Source organism: Simochromis diagramma, unplaced genomic scaffold, assembly GCF_900408965.1.
Source record: "Simochromis diagramma unplaced genomic scaffold, fSimDia1.1 OVJJ01000646.1, whole genome shotgun sequence".
Taxonomy (NCBI): Eukaryota; Metazoa; Chordata; class Actinopteri; order Cichliformes; family Cichlidae; genus Simochromis; species Simochromis diagramma.
Window position 1 is genome coordinate 7306620 of NW_024387279.1, and position 12988 is coordinate 7319607.

The 12988-nt window shown below is 39.0% G+C and overlaps 1 protein-coding gene and 1 long non-coding RNA gene across 6 annotated transcripts; one reads left to right on the top strand and one right to left on the bottom strand.

Annotated features, from left to right (window-relative positions):
- The first annotated feature begins 50 nt into the window (after window positions 1-50).
- LOC120715882 lies at window positions 51-9747 on the top strand. 5 transcript variants are annotated; one of them, XR_005691755.1, is made up of 5 exons: window positions 51-265; window positions 3617-3671; window positions 3778-3903; window positions 7896-8011; window positions 9008-9747. It is a non-coding gene; the product is annotated as an uncharacterized LOC120715882 (long non-coding RNA). The 5 variants fall into 5 exon arrangements; XR_005691756.1 differs by lacking the exon at window positions 3617-3671; XR_005691757.1 differs by lacking the exons at window positions 3617-3671; window positions 3778-3903 and having other exon boundaries at window positions 72-265.
- A 402-nt stretch (window positions 9748-10149) lies between these two features.
- On the bottom strand, window positions 10150-12036 carry LOC120715880 (trichohyalin-like). Its single transcript, XM_040003126.1, has one exon. The coding sequence runs from the start codon at window positions 11805-11807 to the stop codon at window positions 10350-10352; it is 1458 nt and encodes a 485-aa protein (XP_039859060.1). The 5' UTR covers window positions 11808-12036; the 3' UTR covers window positions 10150-10349.
- Window positions 12037-12988: the final 952 nt, after the last annotated feature.

Consider the following 12988-nt stretch of genomic DNA (forward strand, 5'->3'; position numbering starts at 1 on the left):
GACACGAGCACGAGCGACTCTGTGATTGCCACAAACCCATTTAGGCGTGTTCACATATTCATTTACAAACCGAGCGCGGTTGCTTTGCAAGACTGGACCGGCAACATTTAAAATCTGACCTCCCTCACGGGGAAACCAGCTTTTCTCAGCGCCTGCGTCTTCCCATAATTCACTTTGTATTTAACAACACCTTGACCTGAACCTGACGCACGGTATCGATAAAAGCGGAAAGGCAAAACACGGAAGCAAGGGAGCTTTTGAACAGGTACTGATTAAACCTCTTTATGTGAAAAATATGAATTTGGTAGATCAAGGGAACCGGATATTAGGGCACTGTGGGCTCTCAGTATTCAGGTCAAGTCAAACAGCCATGCGTTTCCACATCAGGTCTTCCCACAGCATCTCCACGATCCCATTTCTCTCTCGGCCTACACAAAGCCTGTTGATCCACGTGGTGTTGAGTCATTAGCCCCACCTACCAAAACTACATTGCTATAAGAGAGAATGGGTTGGTAAATTCAGTAAGTCTCCAAAAGGGCTATTTATAGCCACGACAATAGGTATAGCAGTGCCGTGCTGGTATACCTACTGTTGAATGACAGATTACTGAGAAGACCAAACAGCTATTCAGCACTCAATCCTTATGAAAAACATGTCAGTTAAAAAAGAGATGAGGGATATTATGATTTTTTTAAGGGGCGAGGGGGTGGGCAGGACACCACATTATAATATGGTTGGATTTAAATCACTCTATTATAAACTTATAGGATATGTTATGTAGCTTAGAGTGATTTAAATTCAACTGTGTGATAGGATTTTAATATCAAAGAAAGTTTTATCACGCTGGTCATCAGTCAAAACAGACACTCAAATCTCTTATAAAAGAAAAAGAACTTCTTCAGATTGTGACAGGAAAAGACGACTTCTTTCCACTACTCTTACTTCCTGGAAAACTGTTTATATTCACCAATGACCTCATGCTGCACCAGTGCTGTAATAAAAAGAAAGAAAGAAAAAAAATCTCCCAACAAAACTATTATGGACTTTTGATCAGTCATTCCTACCTGCCCTTCCAATTACGTTAACCTGCCTCTTAGTCATAATAGTGAATATGTACTTAAGTCACACCTCCCTCTGTTTTGTAACAGACAGAATTCAGGTTTAACAGGAACTACATCAAAATGGGGAAGCAAGATTTTCTTCTCGACATGAACAAGCAATAATTAAAAAACAATGTCACCATCACCACCCTCAGAGAGAGGCAATGTAGGTCAGAGTGCTGCACGGTTTTCTGATATATTACAAGTCAAGTGATGTTTGTGAAGGTCTGCCCAGTACACTGGAAAAGGTGAAAAAAAAAATCAACAAGTGATTTAAAGTTGAAATCAGAAACAGCATTATTGACTGTGGGAATTCCACTTCGGCTACAGTCTGTGTGGGTTATGCAAGTTCACAGAAAAACAAAAAAAGAAACAGTAGAAGCATGTTATGACACAGCAAATGTTTGCCTACGAAGGCTTCAGATTTTATGTGTGAATTAGCCATATAAGCAGGCTGGGGACCCAGACGGTTCCTGTTGTGGTGGCCATTTCTGCAATCCCAGCTGAGCCAGTGCAAACACTCCAGTGAGTAATGAGAGGAACAGACAAGAGGGGCGGTGGGAGTGAAGGGAGGGACGAAAAAACAATCCCTAAAAAAGGAGAGAAATGGTCCTTTCATCAAGAGACATGCCACAGACTAAATCTGCCTTTTTCTAACTGTCCTCATTTCCATCACCTTTTTCTCTCCTTATTTTTTCTCTCTCTGTTCTCTGCATGCTCTTTTGCCTTTTTTCAGATTTCAAGACTGAAAAGTGTGTGCTTGTTAACACAAAGAGCTGTCAACTGTTGCTTAATTTAATTGACCTTGATGTAAACGGGGCCAGACATGGCAACATGAAGTCGTCAAAAACATCACGTTAGGGTTTGGGTTATCTAGCAGTGCCACTGTTGCAATGAAGTTTTTTTTTATCATCACTGTGTGAAAAAAAACCAAAAAAACAGAAGCACATCTACAAGTGTTTTATCTTGTCTGTGGTTAAAATGTGCCAGTTGTGAAAGATTGCTTGAAGATCAGTGAGGTTTTGGTGTGTTGCATCCATTAGTGTACTCGGCTGCCCCTGTCATTTATGCCCATCCTCTGTTGTGTAACAGATTCTATGCTCTAACGTGACTAATAGACAAGGAAAAAATGTAGACAGAGCACCTGCCCTTCGAAAAAAAAAACCTCAGTGTTTTTTTCCACTGTGCCTACAGTATTGCACCAAGACAGGAATTTCAGATGCCGGCATGGAAAGTTGCTAATCTGCCTACAATGCTTCCAATGATGTCAGTGTACTCTTCCGAGACAAACAACTCTTCCTATTGACATTCTACATACAGCTCTAATAGCAGCACTGCATTGATCTGATTTTTGTGTTCTTTTACTATTTTTAGAGCTTTTTTTCTTAAAATTTTGGAGAGACTCCAGAAATTGAAACATATTGATTAAAATGCACCAGCAGTTACTTGAGGAAAGGTCTGCTGAATGAGTTTCTGTGCGACAGAAGCTGCAGGATGTGAGTTTGGGTCCGAGAGGTGGGAACAAGGTGACTTTTACTATCAGATGTTTAAGGGGAATGAACAACTGTCATCGCTTTCATTGCTGCTCTCACTTCTCTCTTTCTTTTGTTACTTCAAGTTAAGTATTGGGTCATTGAGGCTCCTGGGATCGTGTATCTAGAGCAACCCCAATCTTCCTACTTTCTGTTCTGCCTATTTCCTGACTCTTCAGCTTTAGTCATTTGATTGAAATTAACCTTTCACTCTTGATCTCTATATCCAGTCCTCAGCAAACACTGTCCTCTGTTCTCTTACTTCCTTATTATCAATATTGACAACCTTATAAAATTATTAAACAGCAAATCAAATGACTGCTTTGAGTCATTAAATGATCCATTTCCAGCTGATATGAAATTAGACCAAAAAGTAAGGAAATTGATTATTTCTTTGTTGTAACAATGTTTCTCGGCATTAAACCTTATACTGTTGAAAGCTTGTGTATTTCCCCTTAAATGGTGTCACATCTGTAAGGAAAATGCACGTGTAGGTTGAGCAGCAGAGTTGTGGAGTGTGCCAATAAAAAAACGTACTAAATCTTCTCTGCCAAACAGCTTATTCTCTGCTTGACTCTTGTTTGTTGTGTTCATTGGATTGGATGGTTGAAGTCTAAAGAATCAAGAAATACAAGACAATACATTTAAGAATTTATTCATTTATCAGAAAGCCTCAGTTGCATGTGGCAGCACCATACACAGGCACAACAGTAGCCCCAGTGTGGTTGTGTTGGTTACTCCGGCATGCCTAAGCTGATCCCACAAGTGTTCAGTGGGTTTGAGTCCAGGACTGAGGGCAGGTCATTCCATCTTCACTCCCAAATTCTGGAGGTATTCCCCGATAAACTCCAGTCTCTGGGATGTCATCTTGGAGGATAGAGTTCAGTCTCAGACTGTGGAGATACAGGATTGCCACTGATTGCAGATCTCATCTCAATTTACTCTGAATTGAGATTTCCTTTAATGTCGACCTTGTTTTTCCAGTGAGCAAGATGCCATCCCACACCACCACATTCCCTTCACCAAAAGTTGTTACCCTGTAAGTGCAGCAATCAGCTTAGTGTTCTCCACATCTTGTCCACAATTAGACTGTCACAGACAGAATCTGACTCATCACTGAACATAACATTCCTCAACATTTTCAGGTTCCAGTGCACACTTTGCTGACCCCAGCACAATGGTAAAGGGCAGGCCTAGGACAAGGGACAAGTCCTGCAAACTCTGACTGCAAATCTGTGGAGGACTGCCTATCCTTCCTATGTGCTGACAGGGTGAGGAAACAGTCATCTTTTTGGAACTCCCAATTCATGGTGTGTCTCTGAGATCTCCCATTATATGGAAATTTGGAGATGGTACTACTGTGCACTCCAATGCTGTAACTTGGTTTTGTAGACTACCATCTTATAGATACCTTATGGGATGGGCACTATCCAGATCAGAGAAATAGGGCTGCTCAATTAATCGAATTTTAATCACGATTACGATCTGGGCTTTCAACGATCATTAAAAATGACTGAACTGATTACCTCCCTCGTGCTTTACTCTCGCGCTGCTCCGTGTGGCAAATCGAGCGCACCTCTCTGCATTTCGAACATGTGTCACAACAATTGAGAGGACCTGAGGAAAGCTCGGAAAGCTAAGCAGAAGTTATTTGGAGAGGACAGTGACTGCCATTGGTTGAAAAGAGAGGTAAAAAAAAAAAACTTCAGTGGTGTGGAAACACAGTCAGACGTGGATCAAGTAGACACAGTGTGTAAACTTTGCTACAGTGTCATAGCTGCACCACAGAGCAACACTGCAAAGTTCACTAAACATAGATGTTTACATTTTTCATTTATTTCTTATATTGCAAACATTTGCACACTATTTTATAGTATTTTTTTAAAGTCATTATTCAATACATTGTTATTGTTAACCCTTTAAATCCCTGTAGAACCTGAACCGTGTAAGCTAGCCCAATAATTTGCTTTGCATATGAAACCGGAGGAGTTGTACTTACATCTTATGCCATCAGCTTGTCCTCGGTCACGGTTTCCTTCCACATAAAGCTTTGCAAAAATTGCATAAAAAGCACTTGCAGGAACAAAAACATAATATTCCAGAAACACGCTTTGCCGATCCGATCAGCTGTTCATAACACTTCCCACATTGAAAAAGACGTCAACACGAACTATCTCATGTCCGCCATTTCCTGTCCGAAACCGGAAGTGACATCATTTTTGCGGAAGATGTAGTTTTTTACTCGTAGGCCTTAAAAGCCTATACTGGTGTTTTTATAAGTCATGTTTGACTTTTCTGAATAGTTTCTGGGATGCTTGGAACTCGAATTGCACTGCTGGAAATAGTTTATTTTGATGAACATGCTGTTTTATTTGCAAATTTGCATCATAGGATTGTGTTTTGTTTTTCCTGCAGTATATAAAAATTGCTGTATCTCCAAAATAAAACTATGAAGACACTCAAAATAAATTTCCTGTTGGTGCAAACTATTTTTTGCAACTTTTTTTGTATTTAAAGTTTTGAGGGATAAGCCTCTTAAATTTCTCCAAGTAGAAATATATGTAAAAAAAAAACAAACAAAAACGATTTAAAAAATTTTTGTAGTTTATTGCACTTTTTTGCAATTAATGTAGTTACTATGGACTTAATGCATACATATTATTAAAATATGGGCTATAACAGTTGTATAGCAACTCGAAATGCTCCCAAAAATGGCACTACAGCATGTAAAAATATAATATAAGCTCTGGCGGACTTGGTTCTATGGTAGGTCTTAAAGGGTTAAATAAATATCGTCAAATAATCGAGATCTCAATTTCAGTGAAAATAATCGTGATTATCATTTTTGCCATAATCGAGCAGCCCTACAGAGAAATGTGGTATGTTTGGAGTAAACAGCAACTGACTGTTGTGGAACAGTCTAAGCTAACAATTGCTGACGATCAAGCTCCATTCAGGCACCTGACTGTCAGCATGTGGAATACAAGAGGCTCAAAATAAGAGTCAGTAGCAGAAAACACCGATTTCCAGAGAACATTTGGCAAGTTTCTCATGGGTGTGACCAAAAATGAATTTTCCTTACAAATGTGACACCATTTAAGGGGGGGGAATGGTATAAGGTTAACTGACAAAAAGAAATTATCAACCAAACACACGTTTCCTTACCTTTTGTGCAAATTTATTAAAACCTTTTAGTTCAGAAAGCTGATCTGTTTTAACTCATGCTCATTAATACTGCAGATGCTGAAATTGAAACAGGCTGAAATGTTTTGCGCTGTTTTCTTAAGCAGTCATAGTTTTTCTATTTCGTTGGACGCTGAAGTCAGTTGTGTTGGGTTTGTGGAAGTCCTTGGTATAACAAATGAACTGTAATGGATACCAGTGAAAAGCTTGAGAAAAAAGGGGGTTGATGCTGGTAGTAGCATGTTCTCTATTTGGCCAAATGCCATCTCCAACATACACAAAGCCTAATTACACAATGGTTCCCTGAACCTATTCTTGTTAAATGATGAAAAACTCAAAGGCACGTTTCAGCAGTGGATGAAAATGTGGGCTATTGATTCTAAAAACAGAAATCGCAACAAGGTTCAACATTTACTAAAACAGCAATTCAATCATCTGAGAATCTTTACTCATTAAATTATAACAGTTAGATGAATTTATATGCAGTGATTTACTGATCAATGATCAAAGGGGAGATTTATGCCACAAAGAAGATTGTCATGAAAAGTAGGTGGCTTTGGATCTCCTGTAACCTGTTGAGCTAAGCTGTCTTTCCAGCTCCACTCTTTGATTTAAAAAACTTTATGTTGTCAAAGTTACTTGATTGCAAATGTATTTTGGAAATCTCGCCATACATTTTTCAATGTCAGCAGTGCGAAAACCTGCACTGATCTGACCTAATTTCTTCCTCATCCTGATTCCTGACCTTGGAAGGGAGAGAAAAATATTTTTGTTTTGTTTTTGTTTGTCTTCTTGTTTTATTTAATTCCTTGTAGGATATGGATCCAACAAGTAAAGTATGCATATTATGCACACACACAAACACACATGCAGCTATTACCCATTACTTGTATTCTTGAATAAAGCCATTGATCTGACACATCGGCAGTAGTGAAAGAAGGAGTGTTCTTCCTCCAGAAGAAGCAGAAGCGTTTTTTCTTTTTCTCCAGCTGCTTTTCCACGAGCACCCTTTTCTCGAGGATGAGGATTTTCAACTCCTCGATTGTTTCTGTGTTTTGCTTCTGCAGCTTGTTGCATTTTTTTCTCCACTTCTTCTATTTCGGCTTGTTTTTCTTCCAACCTTTCTTTCAGCGCTTTAGATGTTGCCTCCTGTTTTTGCAGTTTTTCATATAAACACAACTGTCAGCCCTTCACTTTTGGTGCCGACAACATTTTGAGCATTTTCGACAGTTTGTGAAATGGTCGTCATTGGCATTACATGCCAGTAGTGTTCGCTAACTGACTTTACCGGGGATTATATTTATTATTATTATTATAATTATTATGTATAATGATTAGTTTCCCCACTGGAAGAATGCGACGTTCTTGCCAGAACATTCCCAAATAATTGACCACGTTTAATAACAGATCAATTTTCTCCACAGTTTTAGGGTGAGCTAGAATACATATATGGTTTCAGTAATACGAATAAGAGCGCAACAGCATAGAGACAATGACGATCACTCTCATAATTTCATTACGTTAGTGCACCCATCGCTCCGCATCCTTAACGCTACATTGATGTCGAGAGTCTCTGACACAGCTGTGCTCTGCAGCACAGACACCCTGCTTATCTGTGATTCGGCCAGACTGGTGTTGAACTCCAAAGACATGCGCGGGGTTAGGTTAGTTGGCTGTTGGTGTGAGTGGTTGTCTGAGTCTCTCTAATAACCCTCCAACAGACTGGCGACCTGTCCAGGGTGTACTTTTGCCCTATGACAGCTGGAATACAACCTGAATAAAATAAGTAGGAGAAAATGAATGATGTTTATGAACTGTAGTTAATGTAGTCAGACAATAAGTTACCGAGCAACAGGCCACAAGTCTTGGTGCAGAATCATACTAAGATTTAAAAAATAAAATGTTGGCACTGGTGTTTGAAACAGTATACTGTCAGTAAGACTGGAGCAACTGCACACAACTGGAAACTAATAACTAGAGTAGTTAAGTAACATTTTGTTACTGCATCCATTTAGCCAGGTATAATTAGCATGTCTACATACATGTCATTTCTAATGTGGTCCTATGTGGTATGTTGTAGGACAGTGAAGTGTCTGACACTGACCATGTACCAGTGCCTGAGAACACTGGTATGGAGGGGGAGAACGCACCTCTTTACTGTATTTGTCAGAAACCAGACATCAACTGCTTCATGATGTAAGTATATATCAGTTTTATATTTGCAGTACGCGCAGTAGGGGTGGGCGCTAGCTTCAGCAATGTTATCAGAGTTTTTTTTTTAAAATGAAGATCTTCTATTTCGAGAAAACTACCAATAAGGATATATGCACAGATCTAGAAAACAATACTGTAACATTTTATTGATGCTTGCAGTTTGGAGGAAGCAGTATTTGCAAGTGTAACTAAATTCCAGGCATTTTCTATCCTTCTTTTCCTATCAGCTTTTTTCTAATTGTCAGTGTGAACCAAGGTGTCAGCAGCAGCATTATAGTGCAAAAGTAGTGACCCAGCATAGATCAAATGTAAGCACAAAAGTAGCCAAGGTAGTGTTTTTCCTGGAAATTTTAAGTGAAAGGATAAAGTAACTGCTTACCACTTTAGTTTAACAACGATTAATGAAATGTAACCGTGTAACTCGTCAGCAGTCTGCACAGTATGGTCACATATTAAAACTGAAGAATATGTTGTACTTGTTGTAGTGTTTCATCATGGGTCCAGTTTTTACCCAGGTGCTTAAAGCCCTTCTTTACCCTCATGTAACACCAACAGTAATTTCCAACCACTATTTCCTGTTCCTGTCAGTCAAACAAACAGACGACAAACATCTTCTATAAACAGGAATAATGTCATTTTATCGGATTAGAAAACATCTAATCTAGCGTTGATATTACACTGCTGTTTAGTGTCTGGCTAATCTCAGTGTCACCAAAATATCTGCCCTACATGTCAAACAATGAGAGAACTTGAAACAGTAACATCACCTAGCAGCTTATTTTAATTAGTGCTAACGTTTTGTTTGCTGGCTAACATTGCTATTATTATAGTCACAGTTAATTGACTTTGAATAGCTTTATTTCAAAAGTAATTTTACAATTTCACAGCCATTTAGCTGTGTTAACTGTACATGCTGTAGGTCATAAGGCGTGCATGGATCATTTTTATAATCAGCCTCTTATCTTTTGTCCACCACAGGCTTTGCCATGATAAATTGGTCAGTTGACAACCAGGAGCCGTACACCTTAACCTCAGAGGCCAGGACATCCAGGGGCAGTGTGAACACGCACTTGCTTAAATGGGACGCAAGACGGACTATAGAGGGCCACCCCCTTGCCAGACAACCAAGTGCTGTCCCTGTCCACGGCCAGTGTGAGAAGGACTCTCACTAAAGTCAACCCACACAAAGCTGCTGGACCAGACAATATACCTGGACGCGTGCTCGGAGCCCGTGCTGACCAGCTGACTGATGTCCTAGCGGGCATCTTTAACATCTCCCTGAGTCAAGCTGTTGTGCCACAGTGCTTTAAAACCACCACCATCATACCTGTCCCCAGACCTTCCCAAAGCCTAATTACACAATGATTGCCTGAGCCTATTCTTGTTAAATGATGAAAAACTCAAAGGCACGTTTGGGCAGTGGATCTGTGTGAAATCAGCAGCTTGCAAAACTAAATCAAAATGTGTGCTATTGATTCTAAAAATAGAAATCACAATAAAGTTCAACTTTTACTAAAACCGCCATTCAGTCATCTGAGAATCTTTACTCATGAAATTATAACGGTTAGATGAATGTATATGCGGTGATTTACTGATCAATGATAAAAGGGGAGATTTATGCAATAACGAAGACTGTCATGAAAAGTATTTGGCATCTGATCTCCTGTAACCTGCGGAGCTAAGCTGTTTTACCAGCTCTGCTCTCTGATTTTTCTTTTTTCTTTTATGAAAAAACACAAGTTGTCAAAGTTATTTGTTTGCAAATGTATTTCAGAAATATCGACATACTTTTTTTAATCAGCAGAAACTTTATGTCAGTAGTGCAAAAACCTGCACTGATCTGACCTCATTTCTTCCTCATCCTGATTCCTGACCTGGGAAGGGAGAGAAATATTTGTTTTTGTTTGTCTTCTTGTTTTATTTAATTCCTTGTGGGATTTGGATCCAACATGTAAAGTATGCATATTATGCACAAACACACATGCAGCTATTACCCATTTCTTGTATTCTTGAATAAAGACATTGATTTGACACATTTAATTAGTGACCAATTGTTTTTATTGTTCAATTATTAAGAAAAAAGAAAAGGTGGGGGTGGGTGGGATGTAAAGTAAAGGGAGAGAGGAGAGAAAACCCCAACAATCCCCTCTGAGCAAGCACTAGGCGACAGTGGATAGGAAAAACTCCCTTTAAAGGAAGAAACCTATGACAGAACCAGGCTCTAGAGGGGGCAGTCAACTGTCGGGACTGGTTGGGGGGTGACTGTGAAAAGAGGGGAGGGAGATGGGAGGGGTGTTGGTGGTTAGGCGGGGGGGGGGGATTAAGCTGGAGTAGAGGTGGGGGAAGAAGAGGTGACATTGGCAGTAGTGGAAGAAGGAGTGTTCTTCCTCCAGAAGAAGCAGAAGCGTTTTTTCTTTTTCTGCTTTTTCTCGAGGATGAGGATTTTTAGCTCCTCGATTTTTTCTGTGTTTTGCTTCTGCAGCTTGTTGCACTTATTCACCACTTCTTCTTTTTCTGCTTGTTTTTCTTCCAACCTTTCTTTCAGCACTTTAGATGTTGCCTCCTGTTTTTGCAGTTTTTCATTTTCACCTTCCAGCTCAGATGCTTTGAACTTCATTTTGTTGTAAAGTTCTTGCAAATTCTGGTTTTTCTTCTCAAACTCCTGGAGAAGAAGTTTTTCTTCTCTCTGCTTACTGACCAGCTGTTCTCTCTCTTGAAGCAGGTCTTGATATTTGTGCAGTGTCTCATCGAACTTTACCTGCAGCATCCTGTCGTTTCCCTCCATGAGCTGGAGTTGGCACTCCATGTCTCCCTGCTTTCTATCCAGCTGCTCTTTCTCTTGAAGGATTTCTTTATTTTGTCGCAGAGCTTGATCAAGCTTTCCTTGCAAGCTTTCATTTTGTTGCTTGATGCTCTGAAGATTGGAATCCATTTCTTTTTGTTTGATTTCTTGTTCCCTTTTCTCTTGGAGAAGCTTCTCATTTGCTTGCTCTGTGCGATCAAGCCTTTTTTTGTCAACATTGTACATTAGCTCCATGTCTCGGAGATTGCTGTGCAGCCCTCTCTTCTTCATGCCATCTTCTTTCTTTTCTTGGACGAGTTTTTTATTTTGGCGCAGAGCTTGATCAAGCCTTCCGTGCAAGCTTTCATTGTGTTGCTTGATGCTCTGAAGCTTGGAATGCATTTCTTTTTCTTTTAACTCCTGTTGCCTTTTCTCATGGAGAAGCTTTTCATTTTCTTGCAGTGTGCGATCAAGCCTTTTTTTGTATACACTGTACATTAGCTCCATTTCTTGGAGATTGCTGTGCAGCCCTCTCTCCTTCATGCCGTCTTGTTTCTTCTCTTGGACAAGTTTTTTATTTTGTTGCAGGGCTTCATCAAGCTTTCCTTGGAGCTCCTGGTTCTTTTTGTCCATGTCATGGAGATCTTGTTGTTTCTCCTCAATAATAGCTTCCTTTTCTTGAAGCTGGTATGACAACTTTTTTAGTTGAGCGCTCTTTTGCTCATTTTCCTCCATCAAGAACTTAATCTTCTCTGTGTTTCTGAGCGCTTCATCCTCCATTTCTTCCAAACGCTTTTCCTCTAGTTCCACTTGGTCACACCAAGGAAGAGAGGAAATGGAAGAGTCTAGTGGCTCATCCCAAGGAAGAGCGTATGGGTCAACTTCTTGTCCCTTTGGATTTGCTTGAGACATGTTGGGTCTGGATACAGTTACAATTGCAAAGGATCCAAATATTTCAAAAGGCTTTTCTGGCGAACGGTTCAATGCTGCACACATCAACGCTGCGAGAAACGGACTAAAAGTCGTTGCTCTTCACCCCTATTTATAGGTTTTAAGGGTCAAAGGATCAAAGGAAAGAATGGTGGTAAGATTCTACATGTGTGACGTCATAATTCTGTAAGGCAATGAGGTTGTCACGTGATATTTTTGGAGGAGGGCATTTTTCAACTTGGACAAATTATCAATAAAGTTTCAATCTCTGTTATTTTCCCCAAAAAACGTGTTGTCGCAATAATGTTTTCTACTGTAATTGCTGCCAACAGATGGCGCAGTTTAAAGTTGGCTGTTACTCTGCCCAGGCTGCTACCATAGAAGAAGAATGTAGACCAATAGTACTTTTTTTTTTTTTTTTTTTTTTTAGTAATATAAACATACAAACAAAATGCACCATATATTACAGATTCAGAGAATAGACATTTCTTACATATTAGCAACTTTCATACATAGTGAAAATAAAATATAAAGATGGGGTCACATAAATTAACAGATTATTAACTCACTAAATCAAAATCTTCCACAAAGGAAACAAAAAAAGCAGCCTTTTTCTTTTTAACTAAAGTCAAAGATTTAACCAACAGGTTTAAGTCGTTTTTCCAGTGAGCCAGTGTTGGTTTAATCTTAAAAAAGCGACATTTATGTATAAAATACTTGCACAAGATTAATAACACATTAACACCATAATTAGCTTTCTTTTCTTTCAAAAACACTCCAAACATTATCATATTTAAGGTAAATGGGGTAATTTGAATCCCACTGGAATAAAGCCAGGTATGAAAATCCAACCAAAATATTTGTATAAAATTACACAAAAAGAATAGATGGTCCAAATCCTCCTCTTCTGTTTCACAAAATACACAATTACCCGTTTCTATTTTGAATCTATCATTAAGGAGTCTATTTGTCGGGTAAATTTTATTCAAAATTTTAAATTGGACTTCTTTCCCTTTAGGAGGGATAGGGAAGGTGATATAATCAGTTCTTATTTTTTCAATTTCTTCCCTTTGGAAATCTTTTAATATGTAATTACGTCTAAGTAAATTTGGAGAATAAAGACTCCTTAATGAAGATCTAAGAAACTTATTGTTGCATTTAACATCACAAAATCAAATACCATCTATATATAATTGCCTTAACTTGGGGGAGATGTCAGAATATATTATATCATTTACAACTATGTT